The 22,231-nt window shown below is 49.2% G+C and overlaps 1 protein-coding gene across 4 annotated transcripts in view; it reads right to left on the bottom strand.

The window, feature by feature from the left end:
* Positions 1 to 22,231, bottom strand: part of PDCD11 (programmed cell death 11) — a 618,996-nt gene that overhangs the window by 539,515 nt on the left and 57,250 nt on the right. For all 4 annotated transcript variants that reach the window (XM_085606675.1, XM_085606679.1, XM_085606671.1 and 1 more), the window contains exons 5-6: positions 7,298 to 7,459; positions 3,647 to 3,770 (exon numbers count right to left, since the gene is read on the bottom strand). In XM_085606675.1, coding sequence (XP_085462801.1) covers positions 3,647 to 3,770; positions 7,298 to 7,459 — 286 coding nt within the window. The remainder of the gene's footprint in view (positions 1 to 3,646; positions 3,771 to 7,297; positions 7,460 to 22,231) is intronic.

The following is a 22,231-nucleotide window of genomic DNA, read 5'->3' as shown; positions in this document are numbered from 1 at the left end:
GGAGGCCATAAGGATCATAGAGCTCTCTTTAACAAACATAGTAAGAGACATGACGCCAAGGCCCCCCCGATCACCATCACAAACAGATCGACCAAGCAGATAGATGAAATGGGGCAATCCCATCCAAGAGGCAGAAAATGGCGGCCCAGGTTCATCAATCGAACAAACACCAGTTTGACAACTCACAGTGAATGAAAATCAAGAGATGTAATCTGGAATGCTCCATCCCCTTGGGACAATTTCAAGGGGGCACGGAGGACTCTGCATAATTCCCACAACTCTCACGAGCTGGGCTTTGCTGGCTTCCTGGAGGTTTCTCAGCTTTCACAATTTGGAACTCAGGAAATGCATGCACTGGAAACATCTGTAGTGGAGAATTCTGCTATCACAGAGGGGGCAGAGCCTAGGGGAGCATCGGGTGCTACACCCCTAAGGGATTGCCCCCAGAGATACATCTCAAGCATCAAAGACGTACAGGATTCCATCATTAATACCATCCATTCCTCTCAACCAGCTGAGGTCAAGGCTCTCACTTGGCAGTCACACACACTAGAACTCCAACTAGAGCACATACAAGTGCTCACCAAGTTGCTTGACAAGAAACTTGATGTAGGAAAGTTCCCCTTTTTGCATGGTTACCCACTAACTTTTTGCCAGATACCTGATGCTAACTTGACTGAGTGTGTGCTGGGACCCCACTAACCAGGCCCCAGCACCTGTGTTCTTTACCAATACTGTGCCATTGCTCCCACAGTTGGCACACTTCTGGGCCACATATACGTCCCTTGTAAAAGGTACCACAGGTACCAAGGGCCTTGTGACCAGAAAGGGTCCCTTAGGGCTGTAGCATGTATTGTGCCACCCGAAGGGTCCCACACCAAACCCATACACGCTGCCATGGCAGGCTATGTTTTGTGGTGAGACTAAACTAAAAGAGTCAACATGGCACACCTACCTGGGTGCCATGCCTATCCATCACTGCCTGTGGAATGCGACCATGCTGCTAGTCCCACTCACAATCAGTGCTACATTCAAACCCCTTCCCTGTCACCAAGGACAAGGCAGGATAATTCGGGGACGCCAATCCATGCCCCAATCTACAGACTCGAAGGCTGGCAGTGAATCGTACTAGTAGATGGGACCTGTGTCACTTGCTTTACGAGACAAATTAGCTCAAGTAACAGGATCCCCAAAAGTACTTATTTCTTGGTACCCTTCACATTTCTTTGACTAGTGTAGGTCTGTGAGAGGTTGATTTTCCCTCCAACAACCATGTGATGCCAGAAATAGCAATACTAAGATACCCATGTGAGCCAGTTCAACAATCACTCAAATGCTCCAACACCACCCTTCTCCTTATTCATTCTACCTGAACACAAGTAATCTTATTTATTCCTTTTCTCTGCCCGCTTTAGTGAGACATCCTTGCAAAATGTTCAACCCTTTTATAGTTGTTACACCTATTGCTGGGCATCTCTTATATTTAGATGCCTATGCCAGACTTCCGCCTTGGATCACCCTTGAACATACCTTAGTTTTGCACCTCTCACACTGTACATTTCTATGTTGCTACTATGCACTACCATGCCACACTTCATTGGCTGCATGATTGGATTATCAAAGGCTGGATTTTCAGCTGAATCTTTTTCAAGATTGACAATCATTATATGGTAATGTATGGATAGTAATATAGAGCTTTTCGCTGCCCTTGTGAGACACCACACAACTCAGTCCATAGATATAAAAAGATAACACGTTTTAATTATGTCACGCTGGGCATTGATATATTCATCAGTCCAACACTTAACTCAAAGTAAAACGCTCCCAGCATTTCCTGGCAGCATTCTATGATTACTGGAGTAATCAGAAATAGTTAACATCTGAAGTCACTAGTTGCTCCTCACTCAACTAAAGTGTTAGATAAGAGAATGAAGAGGCCAAAAACATCCCCCACTGGAAACGATCAATGTACTACAGAGAGAACCCACACTTTGAGAAACGCTATTGCCCCAGACTGGAATATAGTCTTCATCATTGGGGTACAATATTAAAAACAAACAGTGTTGGATAAAGCTTGGAGGACATCAGATGTGTATTAAGTTTACAAACAGGCTGAGAAAAGGTCAACAGTTGCCATGTTCCCTAACCATGCAAACCAACTGTCACCCACATCTACGAAGGTCATCAGGATTAAGGGGGAAAGTAAATTCAGAAATGTTTGAGATTCTAGAATTTCAAGACTACAGAATAAAAGTAACTTAAGGAGGAATGGTTTTGGCCTCTGTAGTACTGAATTTTTATAATAGAAATATTGACCAGAAACATCCTTAAAGAATAAGGATTCCTCCCTAATAAAAGTGTGTGATTAAATGAAACAGGAAAGGCATTATTTGTTCCGATTACTGAAAGCAAGGAGATGCCTCACAGGGCCAAACCTAAATTAAACAACAGGATTTTGAAATATCAGGTCATGTAGCTCTCCAGGTACCTGTAAGAATATCTCCAGCGTTCAGCTCAGCCTACTAAATTAGACGCTTTTGCTTGGATGTTTGGAGAGAAATAGTTGGATTCCTAAAAAATGTGATAGTATTACCCTGATGCCAGGTCCATTCAATCAGTAGGTATTCTGTAATACATATGTTGTATTTTCTACATTACTGCCAGCTACCGTCTGATGTGCTCAGGCTAGTAATCTTGATGGGTGATGCTACTAATATAACCTTCCCTGATGTGGTCACTATTTCAACACTAATACTAGTAGCTCAGGATGATTTTTATGCTACAGAAGACATTGGAGAACCCTGGCAAAGATAAGTGGTAAACAGCAAGCTTCCTGATTTTCACTTGATTATAGAATCTACTATCTTAGATTTAAATCGGTTTTATTTTGTTTTTGTATTTCAAACATACTAAGTAGTTAAGGTTCATGTTGCTTGTCACACAGCCCGGGTACATAGTTCAGTACAGCCTGATGAGAGTTGAGAAACTTCAATACACATTTTGTAACAAAGCAACAACAAACATACAAGCCCCTCAATAACTTTGCCTGATCTACTGATAGCCGAGATCCGTGCCCTGATGTAGATGTCCCTCCACTCCCTATTTGTCAGCTGTCATCCGAATTAAGAATCTACTATTTTAGTGTTAAAGTAGTCCCAGTCATTGGCCAGTATGAAGAACAACGAAAAGGGAATAAACCCATGATTTAAACCAATAGCCTTCCATTCGCAGCATAAGCACTGACGAAGAATGCAGTTCTTGAAGATTCCAGCTGTTCTAGTTGAAAAGGTGGTAAATGCGGTAACTTGCAATGAGACATGAAGAATTGGCTAATGTTCAGAAAACACCACTTAAGCACATGGATCAGTAAATTAAAATGATCATCCGGAAACACTGATATGTGATATCCAGGACAGCTTCAGATAATACTATAAAAGATAAGAGATCAATCAAAATGAAATCCTTGCATGCTAATTTTTAAAAAGCATATTGCACAACACTGGCATCGAGGTGGACTTAGTGGTTCGCAACTGTAGGATGCAACCTATCACACAGCCTGTAACCTCACGACAATATTGCCGAAAACATGGAGTATAGAGGGCGTACATAGGAATCCGCAAGTAAATGGTTTAGAATCATAAATTACCTTTGCCTGACTGTTTAATGTAGTTTTGGGCCTTCTGGCGAGGTAGAAAGGCTTTATTTCCTCCAACTCCAATGTCTATCAGGTAGCCATGATCCTCAACACTGGACACGCATCCGGAGAGCAGCTGGAAAATTAAACATAAGGGATTTAATTGCATCTAGCACTACAAATATTCAAGGAACAGGTGCAGAGCACAGTGTGTGCCACTCAATAACTTTGGGTGTTATAGAGTTTCAAGGACAGAGACAGGCTGACAAAGTCTACAAAGCATATATTAAGAGCAAACAGCTACACTAACTCCAGTCATATAAGACTGTATCAGGTTACCTGAACTGTCTTATCAAGGTCTTTTTCTTGGCCTGAAGGGCGGAGTAGGACATCACTGGTCATTAACTATACACATTTAGCCATTGTAGGAGAGTAGGATCTGCACTTATGTTGCCCCCACTTTTTTTCTGATGTATACACTGGTTTCTGACTATAGTCTGGCTGGGTCCCTGCTAATCAGGGCCCCAGTCTCACTGATCTCTCTAAACAACTTGGTGTGCATATTAGATGAACTAGTGATTGGATACTGTGGTGCCTTGTGAGCCCCTAGTATATGGTACATTAGGTACCTAGGGCATTGGTACTTCACAGGCCTACCAGGGGCTGCAGCATGTATTATGCCACCCCTGGGAAGCATTCACAATCTGACACCACAGGCCTGCTACTGCAGCCTGTGTGAGGTAGTGTTAGCACTCCTCACTCCTATACCTCACCATACACACACATATAAACCTATCAGTCACCCCTATGGTAGGCCCTATCAATCCCAAGGGCAGGGTGCTTGGTTTACTATGTGAGGGGGTGCTTCTGCCTGAGCAGGACCCCTCTGCAGCTGGCAGAGTCTATTCTCTGCTGCTGTTTGTGGATGCGGTTAAACCATATACTCTTAAGTGCATTATAACCTCGCGGTAAATGCTAACTTTGGAATGACTGCATCAAAACATGTCGTGTTTGGTGTCAAACAACTTGGAATCCTACCCCCACACCAGTAACTGGTGTGGGAGTAGGATCCCACCCTTCTAGAGGGGACGACATGTACCCACTGTACTACACGGTAGAAATCATCTAGAGCCCTGGCATTACAAAATGGATGCCACCAGCACAGACACCGGGCTGCCCTCCTGCTGCTGACCGAAACTCGCAGCGGAGGGAGCCCAACAAAGGGTTTCCTGTCACAGGGAGGTGTCACCACCTCCCAGACAGGATTTAGTGTATTGGAGCTGGGTGGGTGCACTCTTAGAGTGCTTTGAAGTCCTGCACTGGGGGAGCAGTAGGCTCCTCTGTGCATATGCCAGCTCAAACCGGTTCAGGGGCTACCTGCCCCTGCTCTGGGCGAAACTGGACAAAGGGAAGTGGGTGTAACCACCCACTACCCTGACCCTCCTAAAGGAGTGGTCATGGAGCTAGTCCCTCCCATCTTTTCACTATAAGATACCAAAGCTTGCCAATGCAACTTAGATTACACCTGGACGACGCTCTACATAGAAGAATCCTGGCCCTTCGATGTTCCACTATCTCTGGAAGCCTGAAGAATCTCCCTTGGAGTCAAGGAGCCCGAAGTCCCTGCGTCCCCTGAAGCGGATTTCCTGACCTCTCGACGGCCATTTTGAGTCCCCAGCGAAGCTGTGGCGTCTGGACCCCACGAGTGACGAGGAACAGTAATACCGGGGAACCGTGCACTGATTTCGAGTGCAAGCCCTAATCTACGTCCAACGAAGTTGTGCTTTGGACCATTTGTTGTCCAAGTCCCGAGCAGGTCTAGTACCGAAAATCAGCAGCCTACCCCGTCCCGAGTGACCGTGGGCTGTTGGTAAACTTTTCCTGCAAAGGCGTCTTCGCGGTTGCTTGCCCGTTGGCTAGTAGCTCACCTGAAGACTTCCACATCGACTTCAAGGGCTCGCCTGGTTGCTCTGGGCCTGCCCTCACTTACCCTCGCTGGGTAAGTCCATCAGACCTTGCTGGTCTGCACCATGGCTAATCTTCACTCTACACGAGACTTGCAGTTGCCAAGGCTTGTTGGCTCCAATCCGGGTGCCGACACCGTCATCAGCTGCAGACGTCGTGGGAACCTCCGAAGCCAGCTGCTGGTCATCTTCGATCCCTCCTGGTCCTCGTGAGCGAAGAGACAAAACACCATCATCGACCTGAAGAGACGCGACAGCTATGGTCATCCATCTTGCTGGCCACCGGTCACTGGCAAGTGACCTTGAACTCTGTCCCCTCAATTTCTAGGTCTTCTGCAACTCCAATCCATCGTCGGATTCCAGCGGACATCTCTCCAGTCGTCACAAGCAGCAAGTCTTCAAGGATCTCCATTGAAAACAGCATCGCGACCCGACACCAAAGGACACCTATGCACCTGGCTTCCCTGGGTGAGGTAACTCGTGCACTCCGGTGCCCAAGTGTGTGTTGGCCCTCGAAATACTTACCCTGTAAGTTGCTTGCTTGTTGACTTTTGCGAAGTGCCCTAGAACTTTAAAATACAAACCGCGACATTTGCCGTTGAAACGTATTGAAAACCCGCGTGTGTGTTTAGACACTGCACGCGTCTCCTGTGGGCTGATTACTTACCTGCTAACACTGCAGAAGTGAAGCCCCAGCGATTCCCAAGGCCCTAGGCCTCTTCATTTTGCAAGTCGAGTTTGTTACACCATTTTGTTTAGTATATGGTCTGGTACGCCCCTAGGGCTACAGCCATATTTGTGCTTAATTTATTGAGAACTGTTGATCTTTTGAATGTTTACCTGGCTCTAATCTCATAAAGAGATTAGTAGAGTATATTTAGAAATAAATACATATATATTTGATATATATACCTGTGTGGTGTCTTTTCATTTGGTAATTCAAGAGATTATAAGGTAAAACAAGCTGCTTTACATTCCTCAGAGACTTAGCCTGAAGGCTGCTCTCCACAGCTACCACTAGGATAGCTTTCTTTAAAAGGTTGTCTTTAAACCTATCTACCAGGAGTCGAATTGGACTGGTGCAAGGTGGCCACTATAACTAGTGACCAGCATATGCCAGGCCAACTTCTCACAGCCATTATATATGTTGGACTTAAAAGCAAACAGTATCAACCCTAAGTAGGTATCTTCTATAGCAGATAATATTTTACACTCATAGCTCACAGTGGAGACAACCTTTAAACCAGGATACTGCTGGACCCTGAAATAATATAGCTTAAGTTTGCATGCACATCTACTACATTGGTACTACTATGGGAATACAGAGAAGATAATAAAGCCACTTTCATATACGAGGGCTACAGAATACTAACAGTGACTGCAAAGTAAACAAGTAACAGTGCTTTACCTCCCACTGCAATCAATCTCACATTCTTTTCCCACTGTGAACAAGTGTATTCCAGAGGTATGATGCCCTCTGCATCAGAAAAGGGGCAGCAAAAGCAACCTCAAGGCTCATTTCAGCCTCGATGTGAGAGCATTAACACAACATAAGTAAGCCACATAAGACAAGGTTTGCTTGGTGCGAATACCAAGAGACATGCCGGAAGGAGAGTAAAATGAATGGTGAAACTAAAACACAGGAACAAAAACTCTGACACTAACGGTCCCAGGGAAGGCCAAGAAAAAGAGTTCATACCATGCCTGGCATCAAGGTTCCAGGACTGAGTGCTTTGTTGACATCTTTGGGGTTCAGAGAAAGCTTTATGCTATGGAATCCTCCTTTGGTCGTCTCCAAACTGTTAACTGAACATCTGACCAACATGCCAGGAGTGAAGAGCTCCGATAATGGTGCCAGATCCTTGAGGAAACAAAAATGATACACATGAGTAAGATAAATAATGCAGGGCTCACTGCTTAGTCACCCTTCAGTGTAAAAGATGGTATTCAGCCATTTCAAATAGATACCATTTTTGTTGAAATTTAGTTTCACCAACTCACAAGTGTAAGAAACGGGCTCTATATATACTGCACCAAAGTGAGGTACAGTGTGTATAGAGTCCAAGAGTCTCCAGAGGTTTGGCAGCGGTTAAAGTTAGATAGAACCTTACTCTCTAAAGTAGTAGCTTGGTCGAACAGTAAGGCAGTATCAGAGGACAGTGTAAAGCATTTGATGTACACACTCAGTCAGCAAATGGTCTCACATACTCAAGAACTGAACTCTAGGCCAATTGTTTTGACTAAAAAAATATACTATTTTATTTCTAGAACCAAGCAAGCCTGGTACAGGTAAGCATATAAATACTTTGCAGTAGTAATTGTCTTGTTTGAACACAGTTCAGAATTGCAGTATAACTGGTACTGGTTTTGATTATAGAGTTAAGAAAGCAGATTGCAACACATTACAGGTATAGTACATTCAATTGAATGGGCTTTTTAAGAAAAATGCAGTTAATTCCTTTTCAGATTACTTTTCTAACCTCAGGACTGGATCCTAGATTCAGCCCTGGGACATTTCCTGAAAACAGGTGAGTAAATGCGTTTTGGTTAAAGGTATGATTTTTAAGAAATATTATTGTATTTCAAAAGTTGACACTTAGAAACTTTTTCACATAGAATCACCAATGTTATCCTATGGGAGGAAATTCCCTTAGCAAGTAAGTTACTTTTGCGTTACTTTTCTTACTCAGTGCTGGACACCTGGGTTCAGCACTGGGACCTTTCCTGCAAACAGTTGAGAAAATTCGGTTAGGTTATTTGTGCGACTTTTAACCCCTTCGGTGCTCATGACGGAACGGTTCCGTCATGAGCGTCGGTTGAGCTGTGCTCATGACGGAACCGTTCCGTCATGAGCCCGCCCGCGCAAGAAACGGTCAGCACCGCGGCGGAATTCGCGCCGCATGGAAGGGGTTAATGAATATTTTAAAGTTTCAAAACTCGACACTTGGAAGAATTTCCAAGTGAAAACCAGTCAATGTTACCCTATGGAGAAAATTTAGGTTATCAGCTTTCAGGTAAATACTCGACTGGCAGAGTTAAGGTTACAGTTGTTACACCCTCAGCGGCACAGGGGCAGCTGGGTGCAGAGAGAGTAGGCCCAATGTTAGCCTATGGAGGGCAGGAGACCTTTGGTTGGTGGCTGCTAGCAGGCAGGCCACGCGGCTGCTAGCAGGCAGGCCACGCGGCTGTGGGAGCTGGGCTCCTGGTCACTTATACAGGACAAGTGGAGAAGTAGAATAGGACAGATGTTGCACTTCCAGGGGCACTCGGGCGGCTGGGTGCAGGGTGCTTTTGAGCCGTCGGGCGCTCAATGGATTTCAATGGGAAAGATGCAAGAAGAACAAAGGCTGCAAACTCGGGGACTGAGATTCTTCAGGTGCGACCACCACTTCGAGAGGTAATTTGGAAAGCTGTAGGTTAGGTAGGCGCCCAGGAGTTGGGCACAGGGGGCCACAGGGCGCCAGGAAATCTTACCCTCTGCTGGTTGTGGCTGGAGGGGTCCCTAGCATTGAGGCTGCAGGCGTCGTAAGGAGCGTCGAGGAGGGCCCTTGGGTGCTGGATTCCTGGTCACAGTCGCCGGGGGGACATCCTCGTGGTCTTTGTTCACTCAGGAGCAGGCTGGGCTCGGCGGGTGAGGAGTATGCTGGATTTGCGGTTCCTGGCTGGCACAAGGGGTTGTTGCTGTTTGAGCAGAACCACTGCTCGTGGGAGTCCCAGTCTTTAGATGAGCAAGGCAGTCAGGTCCTCTGGGGTTTTCAAGGTTGCTGACCACAGGAGACACCGGGATTTAGCAGGAGCAGGTTTGAGGGTCGACAGGCCCGAGGCCAAGTCAGTTGGTGTCGTCCTCTTGTTAGCAGCTGCACGGCAGGCCCTCTTTCTTCTTGTTGTTGTTCTTGTTTCGGAATCTGAGGAAGGAAGGTTCAGGGTGCCCCTAAAAACTAAATTTAGGGGCGTTACAGGTAGGTAAAAGGTAGGGACCAATGGGTCCCTTCCCTGGGGTGGATACACCCCCTATCCTGCCACTCTCCAGTGGGAGGGGGGCAGGAGCCTAGTCCTGACGGCGAGACCCCGGAGATGTGCTTCACCGCGCCTCCCCACCTGAGCGGTGGGGTTGGTAGAGGCTGGCACACCCCCTTTCCTCACTTGGGCTTTCCCACCAGTCTTCCCGCGCCAGAGTGGGGGTTAGAACCGGTGGGGGCCAGTTGCTGAGTACAGCAAGAGGCCTGGGGAAGCTCACAAAGGCGGCATGCCTTTGAAGGTTCCACTGTCCATCCTGGGGGCAGGAGGCTTGGCACCTCGCCCCAGGATGTGCATTGTTGCAGGCCCACAATAGCGGATGGCTCTCTACCCAGGGGGCCAGCAACCGGTCTGCTGGGTGGCAGCCTAGGCAGCCTCTCAGTCAGGACACGGGTTGTGGGTTAGTTTCAGGGGGCAACTCTAAGTTGCCCTCTGTCGTGCATCTTACAATAAATCCCACATTGGCATCAGTGTGGGTTTAATGTGCTGAGAAGTTTGATCCAAACTTCTCAGTCTTCAGTGTAGCCATCATGGTGCTGTGGAGTCTGATGACGACCTCCCATCACCATGTACTCTTAATGGCAGCACTGCACTTACAGTGCCCAGGAATGGAACTGGGCACTGTAGGGGTACAGGGCTCATGCACCTGTACCCACACCACTGGCATAGGGCACCCAGCTAGAGGGGTGACTGAGGTATGCCAGGGCAGTGTGTTTGTGGGCATGGCACACAGGGATGTGCGCCATGTCGACTCTGTTTTGTTCTGCACCAAGACACTCAGCCTGCAAAGGCAGTGTGTGGGTGTCAGGGTCCAGGGCCTCTAAGGGTGGCACAATAAGTGTTGCAGCCCTCAGGGGCAGTCTCTGGTCACAGTGTTCTGGGTACCTAGGTTACCATTTACCAGGGGCTGACATGTGGCCAGAGATGTCAATTGGGTTTTGGTTTCAATACAGTTTTAGGGAAGGAACACAGGCCCTGGGCACCTGATTGGCAGGAGCCCAGGGCACACTCAGTCAAAGTACATCAGCAATTCAGCAAAAATTGGGGGCATACCATGCAAGAAAGATGGCACTTTCTCACAACAAGTGCAACATACTCTATGCGGCAACATTATGCTTAGACAGCACTGTCGTACCACTCTCCTTTCTCTCTTCCACCTTGCCTAATGTCCCCACTCAGGGGTTCTACAGCTTAGTTATCAACCTCGATAACTCAATGGCTCTTATGAAATATGGAAGATTGCATGCTGCTTTTTGCTATATCCACCGAAGGTAGAGACCATTTACTTCTCCTCAGGTGGTATTCCCAAAACAATTCTATCTTGTCTCCTTCTCACATGACTCCACTTTCACCTCTCTGGCAACCGGCAAAGACAGAGGTTTCATTTTAACAGTGGGTGAGGTGCTACACCTTTATGATCTGAAGTGTCACCACAGCTATCAACATTTTAATTTGATCAAAACATGTCCTACCTCACTTTCTACTTTGTCAACAACATATTTATGAGCATTCCACAGAAAACAACCTCCACTGTTGCCCCCTCACATTCCTATGCAACCTCGATAAAGTTCTTAAGTTTCCTACCAGTTCTTAGACAGATGTAGGAATATATTGTCCTATCTATCCACCTATATTCACACGGTTTGAAGTGTAACATAGGCCCCTACTTCCAAATCATAATATTAAAATCCATGTCTTTCCTCATTTACTTTTCTAACATTCCTCTACAACACTAGCAACCAAGTTCCATCACAAGCGACCATTACATTACAATGCCTCAATTCACCTACGCTGCCTCTAGATTTAGGTCTTTCTTCATCCTGGCACTTCTCGATGAAACATAACCCCCCCCCTACCACCCAATTTGCATAGTGAGCAGCCACCTTTTTACACAGATGTTTATTAGTACCACAAGCTCCCCAAAGTCAATGTTCGTTGCTCACAGCCAACCAAGACTTTCTGGCTTTCATTTTTACGCAGTAGAATGGAAAGGTCCTCACACAGTATAAGCCAATATAAACAGATGTTTCCACAAATACCAATAATGCAGGCACATTTTTAGATTGACTGTTCTTAGGAAAGAACCTGAGCACCTCATCAATGAAGACAGAAGGAGTACCCCATTTTAAACCAGTTAAATGATAGTTTGTGTTGATGAGTCTAGTAATTCCTACACAAAGAGGGGTTTGACAAGAATAATATCAGCATTGCTTTCATGATCATATTTTTAGGTAATTAAATAACACACAGCACACACGAAATTTGACAACTCAGTTCATTTAATGTGAGCTTTTTGATTTAATGCTTTTAAACACAAAAGAGCTACAATGGAATGTATGCAATGTTGTATTCACCTTCTTGTCCTCAAAAGTCAGTAATGGGACTTTTCACCTGAATGCAGGCTGCTCAGTGCAGCAGGCACAATAACCCACCAAGTATGCAACCAACTTTTGAAAGGAACAGATCTACAATCACGACTGGATAAGTAAATTATCTAAGAGTAGTTCATGAATAACAGGAGGATATAAGCAGAGATATTTTACAACTACGGGGGGCGCTAGAGGGCGCACAAGCAGCATGGCCGCACACGCGTGAGGCTCCTGCAGCCTGGACGCACAATCCTGTATTTATCCTTGTTACCTGACCGTCTTCCGAACCACGACCAGGTGGGGATGTAGCTGATGTCCCCCTGCTGCTCCGCCTCAAGTTTGGATGCTGATCGACCTCCGGGGACGGAGATATCGGCGCCGCAAATTGGACCGTGCCCCTGGCTTCTGTGTGGTGGAGGGTACGGCCGAGCTCTGGAGCTACGCGACTCCGGTGCATGACACAAGGCAGGTGGGCCCAGAAGTTTCCGCTGTTGTAACGGAGCCCCCCTGAGCGCGGATCGTGGTGTCTGCTCGTCGGCGGGTGTCGGAGGGGGACGACGTGGCACAAGACTGTTTATTTGCCTCGGGTGCCCCCCCCCCCCCCCACAAGCGCTTGACCTGGAGCCGACTGTGGAGCGGGGGCGCCTGATATACCAGAGCAGACTGGGCTAGGGGATGGTGGGGACTCTTGGGGATACAGGCGGTGTGGGCCGCCGACCCCCCCCCCCCTCTGGTATGCTTGTGCTGATTGAGGTGCTGATGGGGGCCCCCCCCCCCCCCCGACGCTGTTCCCGTGGTTGCTTACTGCTGCCTTATGCCGCGCTGAGACCACTCTGGGTCGTCCGCCTTCGGCGATTCGGAGCCCCGGCTGAGAGGAGGCCCTCCTGCTGTGTTCGCTTCTGTGGCGCACGGAGACCTGTTGTTGGCGGCACGGCCCCGTCATTGCCTTGTACCCGTTTGACCTTGGGGTGCTGGCGGCTGGAGTCGCGATGCGACAGCGGGGACCTTGGTTCGGCGCCTGCGGCGGCTGCATTGAGCTCGGCCTGACCATTCCTGCGGACCCCCGCCGGCTGGCTCCTGCCCCCCCCCCCCCCACTTTTGTCCGGGGGATGGGGTCGTTGGCCCGTGGGCCTCTGGGCCTGGGGTGACTTTGCCGCGTGGCTAAACCCTTCTAATGTGAGAGTGGCGACTGTTTGACGAGGTGGGCTAGCTGGCGTAGTCCTGGTGGCGGCGAAGATCGACGCCGAGCTCCCTGCCTTTATTCCTCCCGCGGGCACTGACTGGGCCATCATCTGTGCGTCCGCCAGCGCGGGCTGGACAGCTCCTAAGGCCCTTTGGCTCTGTCCTGCCGGTGGCGTGAGCGACCTCCGCTCTGTGGGGGTGGGCGGCGTCCCCCCTCTTCGAGCACACGATGGGCAAGCATGACAATAAATAATCTTAGCTGTCATTTGCGGCTCCGGTTGTTAAGACGGGGCTGCGGAGTGCGCCGGATGCTGGAGGTGAGCGGGGCCCTCCGGTGACTGACGTGGACATGGCCTCTCCGACGCCGGACCTCCAACAGATGATGCGGGAGATGAGGCAGGGCTTTGCCACCGTAGTGGACAAGGTGGACCGCCTTTCTTCACGCGTGGATGAGTTTGCCCAGAAAATTGATGCCCACGAGGAACGTATCACTGAGGTCGAGCGACGGATATCTGATAATGATGATACAACTGCAGCCCATTCTACGCAGCTTACAAAAATGGACAATGTCCTGCGGGTCATTGCTGCTAAGAATGAGGAGTTGGAGGCCCGCAGCCGGCGCAATAATATACGCGTGGTGGGTGTGCCGGAGTCCACCAATACGGGGCGCATGGAAGACTACGTGGAAAAGATACTAATGGCCGCTATTGGCGCGGAGACCTTCTCTAAACAGTTCATCGTGGAGAGGGTCCACCGCTCCCTTGGGCCGCGGCCCCGTACTGGCACCTCGCCTAGGCCCATCATCGCGCGGCTCCTAAACTACCGAGATCGCGACGCTGCGTTGCGGGCCGCACGTATGAATCAAAACCTATCTTGCGAAGGTATCAGCTTTACCATCTATCCAGACTTCACGCCTGTGGTCCAAGAACAGCGGCGCAAATTTGTTGAAGTCAAGAAAAAGCTCCGGGCACTCCAGATTGATTACGCGTTGCTGTACCCGGCGAAGCTGCAAGTCACCCATCAAGCGAAGCAACATTTCTTCCTGAACCCGCAACAAGTGGAGGACTTCCTGAAATCTCTGCGGAGAGTGCGAGACGTAAGACTTGAAGAGGACGATGCTGCTCAGGGGAATGAACATTAACTGCTAACCGGCTTACCATGGGGGCCAGGCCCCTGATCTAGTCTACAGCTCCTCTGCTTTTCACTGGTGACTCGTCATGTGAGCCCTTCTTGAGGGGCGGCGTCAATGACTGATCAAGACTGTCCTGGTCGTGTGCTGGTCGATGGTCGGTAATGTATTGCAGGCACCACCCTTTCCCCCTCTTCCTGTGTCTCAGATGGGGAGCGGGCCGTAGAGGGTGGATATGTGTGCCCCCTGGATGACCCCCGTAGGGTGTACCCCATTGACTAAACTGACTTGGTTGCTCCTGTTGAGCTCTTTGATTGCATTGACGGGTGGGGGGTGGGTAGTTTTTGCTGGGGAGTTGGGGCTGCTTCAGTGGGTGGGGGGTGGGTGGGAGGGTTTCGAGGCCATGCCGGTTTCCTCCTTTCCCTTCCTAGGGGCTGATGGGTTGGTGTTCATGTGGGGTGCGAGGCTCTCCCTGGGAACTCTGATGTGTGTACCTAAGGCTGGATTGCGTCGAAGATGGTGTGAGCCCACTCGGCTTGCAGCTAGGGCCTTTGGCACTGTGCATGACTTTACTGCCTTATTAAGCTTCGTTGCACTTCCGGTGGGGGAACGCACTGCGGCCCCTGGGTTGGACGCAAAGCCTCAAGGTCCTAAAACCTATTCTGCTGGGCGTGACAGTGGGGCGCATAGCGCTGGATGTGGTGGAGTACTGATTTCATTGGGTCGGGGGCTGCGGGATGGGGGCGCAGAGTGGGCTCCTTTCCCTGGGATGCAGGCTCTGCTCACCGGACTGGGGAGGCTGCACGGCAGGGCTGGTTCCTGGGTGGCGGGGGGCGGACCCAGTTCGGGGCCTTATGGGATGGGGTGTCACACTCCTTCTGTTCGATTCGCAATTGAGCTCTACATGGGCTGCATGTTGGTACAGTTATCGGGGAGGGGTGGGAGGTCGGGAGTGTTTCTAAAGGTTGTTCCATTGTTGGGCGCAGCTGTGTTCAGGGTGTTACGGTCCACAAAGGTGACATGGGCTCCTGCTGTGTGGTTAAGACGAGGTCCCCCTGCGGGGCGTGGAGGGTACACAATTGTTGGAGATGTATACCACTATGTTTTTGCGGCTGGTGAGGGCTCTGGAAGGACGGTGCCTCTGCGCGAGGTGCTTAAGAGTGGATGGCGTGCATGGTTGGTTGAGGTTGTGTAGGCGAGAGCCCTATACCAATGCCTTATATTCCTGTTTTGTAATGACCTGTTTATGGGGGACACTGACCTGAACATACTTGCGTGGAACGTCAGAGGCCTGGGTGACCCTAGAAAGCGGAGACAAATCCTGTCCTATTTAGATCGTCATGCAATACACATCGCGTTTCTTCAAGAGACCCACTTCAGGGCGCAGTCTGCTCCTACCTTTGCTGGTAGGTGGGCGAAGTACACTGCCTTTTCTTCCTACTCATCATACTCTCGTGGTGTTGCAATATTGGTCAAAAGGGAACCCCCTTTATTCTGTCGGGCACAAGGGGTGATGCCCAAGGCCGCTACCGCTTGATGTGGGGTAGACTAGGACACAGGGTGGTTACCCTGGCATGCTGCTATGGTCCCACTGTGGACGACCCTACCTTCTTTGCGGACCTTGGCGCAGATATAGTGGGTGTGGGCAAGCAGCACCTCATATGGGGGGGTGATTTCAATGTCGCGCTCAACCCGACGATGGACAGATCCCACCCGGCCCCGCATCACTATACCAGATCCCGGGGGGCGCTGTTTGAGATCGTAGAAGAGCATAGACTAATCGACGCGTGGAGACACCTCCACGTGGAGGTCCGTGAGGATACTCATTTCACGGCGCAGGCGCGCACCTGGGCTCGGCTCGACTATGTCTTCCTGGCCCCGCAGTTTCACGCGGCGCTGGTTGCGGCGCGACATCTCCCGCGAACCTTCTCGGATCATGTGCCAGTACGTGTTACCTTGCGGGCTGCGGACCTCGGCCGCCCACCTGGCGGCCTGGCGTCTGCAGCCCATGATGCTCCTCGATACCCCTTTTCAGGAGGAGCTTCGGGAGGACTGCTTGGATTTCTTTAGGCGCAACAAAGACTCCGTGAGGGACGTTGAGACTATTTGGGATGCGTTCAAGGTGACCTTGCGTGGTCTGTGCATTGCCAAGGGGTCGGGTGTTCTGAAGAGTATAGCGACGCGCCTGCGCACCTTGGAGACTGATCTCCGGGCGCTGGAGACGTCACTGGCTGTAAATCCTGATGATGCCACGCTGGCCAGTATTAGGGACAAAGTCACAGAGTACACTGCTGAGGCTGCTAGGGAAACAAAATTTAGAGGCAAATACTGGGTCGCCCGGAGTTATGGTGAGGGCGAACGGCCGGGGAAAGCCCTAGCAGCGACATTGAGACTAGTGCGACCGTCTAATACTATCATGGAGATTGTGGGGGCGGACAGCACATTGTACAGGGATACTGCGCAAATTCTCAACGCCTTCGTGGCACACTATCGTGTGCTGTACGCGTCGACTAGGGCTGAGGAGCTACAATTGCACGACTACCTCGCAGATGTTTCCCTGGGGTGGCTCAGTGATGCGCAGAGAGAGTTTCTGAGTTCCCCCTTTGAACTAGATGAGGTGCGGGAGGCCATCATGCACATGAGGTCAGGCAAGACCGCCGGACTGGATGGGATACCAATCGAATTCTACAAAACCTACATCGACTTTATGGCACCAGTCTTGAGAGAGGTGTATGAAGATGCACTGGAGGTGGGCCACCTGGCACCTTCGATGCGCATGGCTCTCATCACGTCACTTCTTAAACCGGGAAAGGAGGCGAGTGACTGACTCCTACCGGCCTCTCTCCCTGCTAAATTGTGATGTGAAAATCCTAGCCAAGATCATAGCCACTCGCATTAACCTGCTCCTCCCTAACCTGATACTGCCCGATCAGTCCGGGTTTGTGCCAGGTAGGGCTACATCCCATAATCTGCGCACTTTCTTCTTGATCCTCAATTCTGTGCATGATGGCCTGCCCATGGCCGCCGTGTTCCTTGATGCCACAAAGGCTTTTGACTCCTTTGAGTGGGACTACCTGTTCCAAGTGTTGGGGCGCATGGGATTCCCGAGCATATTTATCTTGTGGATCAAGTTATTATACATTGATCCTACGGCCAAAGTGCTGGTGAACGGCCAGCTTTCTTCTGCGTTCCCCATTACTAGAGGCACCAGACAGGGATGCCCCCTCTCGCCCCTGCTGTTTGCCTTGGCCATGGAGCCTTTGGCGGCCAAGTTGCGGCAACACCATCGTGACAGGGCGCTGAGATGTTTCCAGCGGCAAATATTGATCTCCATGTACACTGATATCACCCTTTACGTCCGCGACCCTAAGGATAATCTCAACCCGATCCTTCGGGAATTTACTCGATTTGGCATGATTTCTGGTATCCAGATCAACTGGAACAAGTCTAGCCTGTTCCCCCTGACAGCCTCAACAGTGCGATTCGGGCTGGACTTCCCCCTTGCCTGGTGTGAAGGGGATTTTAAGTACCTGGGCATCCGTATAGAAAAAAGCAGGGACGAGCTTATGAGGGCTAACTATGGTACAGCGATGTCCCGCATTACGAATTGCGTTACTCGTTGGATCACTTTGCCCCTCTCCATGGCTGGCAGGTCCTCATTGATTAAAATGGCAATATTGCCGCAGCTGCTGTACCTCTTTCTGAATATTCCCTTTACTCCCGGTGCTTTTTTCTTTCGACAACTCCGCTCGGAACTCACCAGACTAGTGTGGGGTGGTAAGACACCCCGGCTCAAGTGGGAGATACTTATTAAGCCCTACGACCAAGGCGGGTTTGGCATTCCCAACTTTGAGCTCTACTACCTAGCAGCCCAGGCGCATTACGCCTACTTCTGGATACGGCAGCCTAGATATATGCCGCAGGTTGCGGCCGAACACTGGCTGGCGCACCCCATTCCTCCAGAGGGCGCGTTATACATTCCAGTGCAGGGAAGGGACAAGACGCCCACGACGTTGATTAGCACTGTGACTGCGTGGAGCCGGTTGGCTGCCACTCTCGGGCTAGACTTGGTGTACGCGCCGCTGTTGCCCCTTGCTTACCACCCGAATATGCCCCTGTTGCAGGAGGCGGGTTTCCGGAAACTACTTCACGCTATCCATGTGGAGACATGGGGGGGGACTTGTACCACAATGGCGCGTTCCGATCTATGGAGCACTTGTATGGCGGCATACAGCCTTCTCCCCTCAATGTTTTTTTATACCTCCGCCTCCGACAGGGGCTGAGGGCACTCACGCCCAGCTTCCTGCGGGAACCCCCACCTGTGGCTCCGCTGCAACGCATATTGAATGATGACACTCCAGTCAAGCTCGTTTCCAAAATATACCGCTCGGTGCATTCCTCAACGCCGGCACCGCAGTTGGCAGCCAGGGAGAAGTGGGACCGAGAGTTACCGGCCCAGATGACGGATAAGCAGTGGCAATTCTGCTTAATGCAGACGGATCGCGTTTCCTCCAGTAGCCGCCTTAGAATTATCCATTACAAATACATTCACAGACTCTATTACACCCCGGCCAGACTTCATAGCTATCAGCTCCGCGATGATGATAGATGCGAGCGCTGCCGGGCTCCCGGTGCGGACTTTCTTCACCTGGCATGGTCGTGTGCAGCGGTGCATCGCTATTGGTGTCAGGTGTTCGACGCGCTCTCCAAAATGATCTCCACAGTATTGGTGCCCTTCCCTCTCCTTGCCCTGCTGGGCTACGTAGAGCCTATACAGGCAACGCACCGCAAATTCATTGCACTTGCCTTTCTGCTTGCTAAGAGAAGGGTGGCGTGTCGGTGGGGTAGAGGCAGGGCTCCGAAATTCAAGGACTGGGTGCGGGATCTTGTATACTGTCAAGAACAGATATGTACTTACTCTGAGCTTATGCCGCCGACGTCTAAACCCGCGGACATTTGGGCTCCGCTGCGATGCTATCTCCTGGCCGGGGCGGCCGCCACGGACGACATGCTGGCAGCTGGGTGATGTCGGGCTGGTGGCCGAGGGTGCTGGCGGGAGTGGCTGCCCAGGGCTGCTGGCGTGGTACGTTGGCACGGTGGGCGCTGTAGATGTAGGTCGCACATCCAGCTGAACTGGTGTGATTCTGGTGTGGGGTGTGTTGTTTTGGGGAGCCCCCCCTGGGATGTTGGGGCCATGCGTCGACTTCTGCGGGAGGGTACATGGATGTTATTTTGCACTGATTCCATAATGCTGGTCTCGCCAATGATGCCTGAAATGTATTACCTGTTCCTCCTCCACGCCTTCTATGTATCAATAATGATGACTGTATCTGCTCAGTGTCACTCTTTGGAACACAGCTATATGTTTTGCTCTAAAGTTTCAAAAATAAAACTTTAAAAAAAAAAAAAAAAGATATTTTACAACTACGGTTGTGGCTGCTTTGCTTGCAATACAAGCTTATAACTTATGATTTGGGGAAGAGTTTCTTCAAGACAATCGGTCTACCATCTTAGAGTCAGTAAGACGAAGGGTGTTTCACAGCCATGTGACACAGGTATTTGCCTATGAAATGTAACGTACAGTCTGGCCAAAATGATTACTACTCTTGTCAACGCTAAGGGGACTAAAATGCAAAGAAATACAGGTTTGTACCGAGTTAAAAGTGATGAAGGGAGACTTGACACCTCTATACCAAATGGGCAGCAGAAAGTTCCAATTCGGAAACCTAGCACAGAGAAGGACAGGTATGTTGCTGCTGTTCCTCCTATACTTTTGGCACTGTATCTTTAATCATTGTTTCCAACAACTGATGAAACTACGAGGAGAGTACAACAAAGCCTTTTTCCAAGGCTGAAAAGCAGTGTACAATGTCTTTGACCATATCAACAGCGAACTAGTCAAATATTTGGAGGGGAAGTAAGTAATAAAGTATTTGACATTGTTAAAGCATGAGTAAATGTGGACTTCTGCGTCATTACACTTACACAATTGACGCAAAATGTCACAGCACTGTGATAAAATTATGCTAACATAGGATTTTGAATAACTTCAGCACAGTAGCCACTATTACAATTGCATTATTCCTCACTAAATGCAAACCGATTAATTATTTTTTAGTCTTTTGATATGGAATACATGTAAATGATTATTATATTTACTCATATAGGTCATACTGCAATATCTATATATACCCACAACATAAAGTATGACAAACTAAGTCATTCAATTTTAACACTGGAGAAACACAGACCTACTATAGCTTTTATTTGTGGAAAAATAAACACAGATTATTAATCATAGGGAACACACTAGGAATATCCCACTCCAATTCACTAGTAATACGCTCTAAAAACAGGACGCCAAGTACCAACACAATCCAGACTCTTAATGCATGATATTTGGGGCAACTACATTAATCATCTTGTGATTTCTCACTCGCAGCTCTGGCTTCTGACAACAGGTGTTAAGCAACCATCCACTGCTAAGCTGATTTGGCAAGCTTGATGTCATCTCTCTGCTATATTTGCCTTTTCTAAATAAATACATTCAAATATTACAAGCTTGAGGATACCGGTCAATGGTGCACCTTGTAGCAGTTTGCCTTCTCTTCTGTTCTATTAAGTGATGTGTATTTGACCATGGACAAGTACAGCAATAGCACCTTTGACAAAGTAGAACCAAATGAATCAAAAATAAAGGAGGCCTGCAACCTGTCCAAATAAATGCAAGGAATATAGAGTAACAAGCATTTGCAATGCAATAGGTCTCGTATTACCGAAAGTCTGAGCTATTGGCATTGCATTATAATTTAAACGCCAATAGGTCAAACTTTAAGGAATGAGTCCCATTGCATTGCAAATGCTTGCTTAATCTTGATCATACCTCCGGGATCTCATGACGTTCTTCAGCAGGCCAGTGGCCTGTAGAAAAGGGCCTAAATGTTCCCCCTCCAGATAATGACATGGATGGACTAGACAAGAGAGCAGGGTCAGAGCTTAAAAAGGTCCAGCACCAAACATCGCTAAATAATTGGCCTATTAAGTAAGCATTGAGTCTCGGTGCAATAGGTCTAGGATGTGACCCACATACTAGGGGTGGGCGGAATTTGCGAAAGCGACTTTCGCAAATTATAGCGAAAATGTTTAAAATCTCCGCAAACACGCGGAAATATCGCGAAGATGCGGAAGTTTTTTTCCCGCCCGTTCGCGGTATTTTCTGCGTGTTCGCAGCTCGCCAACTTACCCATGCGGTTGCTTGCGGGAGCGGCCATCTTGTTTTCACTCTTCTCGCGGTGCATGATCGCGAGAAGAAAGACGTGATCGCGCGACGCATGACGTTACTGCGGGCGCGAACTGTCGCGAGACAGCGCAAATGGCTACCAACAATCCAACATCTTGTGGAGAACGCGACCGGATCGGGAAAACTTGTCGGCGAACGCGGGGATTCAGGTAAGGCGATCGCGCGCGAGAATGTATTATTTTACAGCGCAAGCAAGAACCAAATTATCGCTAAACTGCGGAATGCGGAAATTTTGACATTTTCGCGCTCTCCGCGGAATGCGAAAATGTCAAATTATCGCAATTTCCGCGATTGGAACGGAAATTTAGCCCAGGCCTACCACATACATCCCAAGAAGGTGATAAAAAACCACCGTTGTCCAAAACTGAAAATTAACCCCGCACCCGAGAGAAATATTTTCTATTTATATAGCTGTCATAGTACAACTTGTTCTGGTGAATAAGCACAATATATGAACAGATGAATAACTTCCCAAGCAAAAATATCACGCAGTCATGTGTCTTGATTGTAGTTGTAGAAAATCTTTTATTGTGACATGGATGGATGTTGCATTTGCGGTGACGGGAGGGTGGGTGTTTGTGCGAGCGAGGAGTTAAGAGATGGCCAGAGCTGGCCAACCAAAAGAATCAATTGGTG

Source organism: Triturus cristatus, chromosome 1_2, assembly GCF_964204655.1.
Source record: "Triturus cristatus chromosome 1_2, aTriCri1.1, whole genome shotgun sequence".
NCBI classification, from domain to species: Eukaryota; Metazoa; Chordata; class Amphibia; order Caudata; family Salamandridae; genus Triturus; species Triturus cristatus.
The sequence above is the reverse complement of the archived record's forward strand: the minus strand, read 5'-3'. Positions and strand labels throughout refer to the sequence as shown.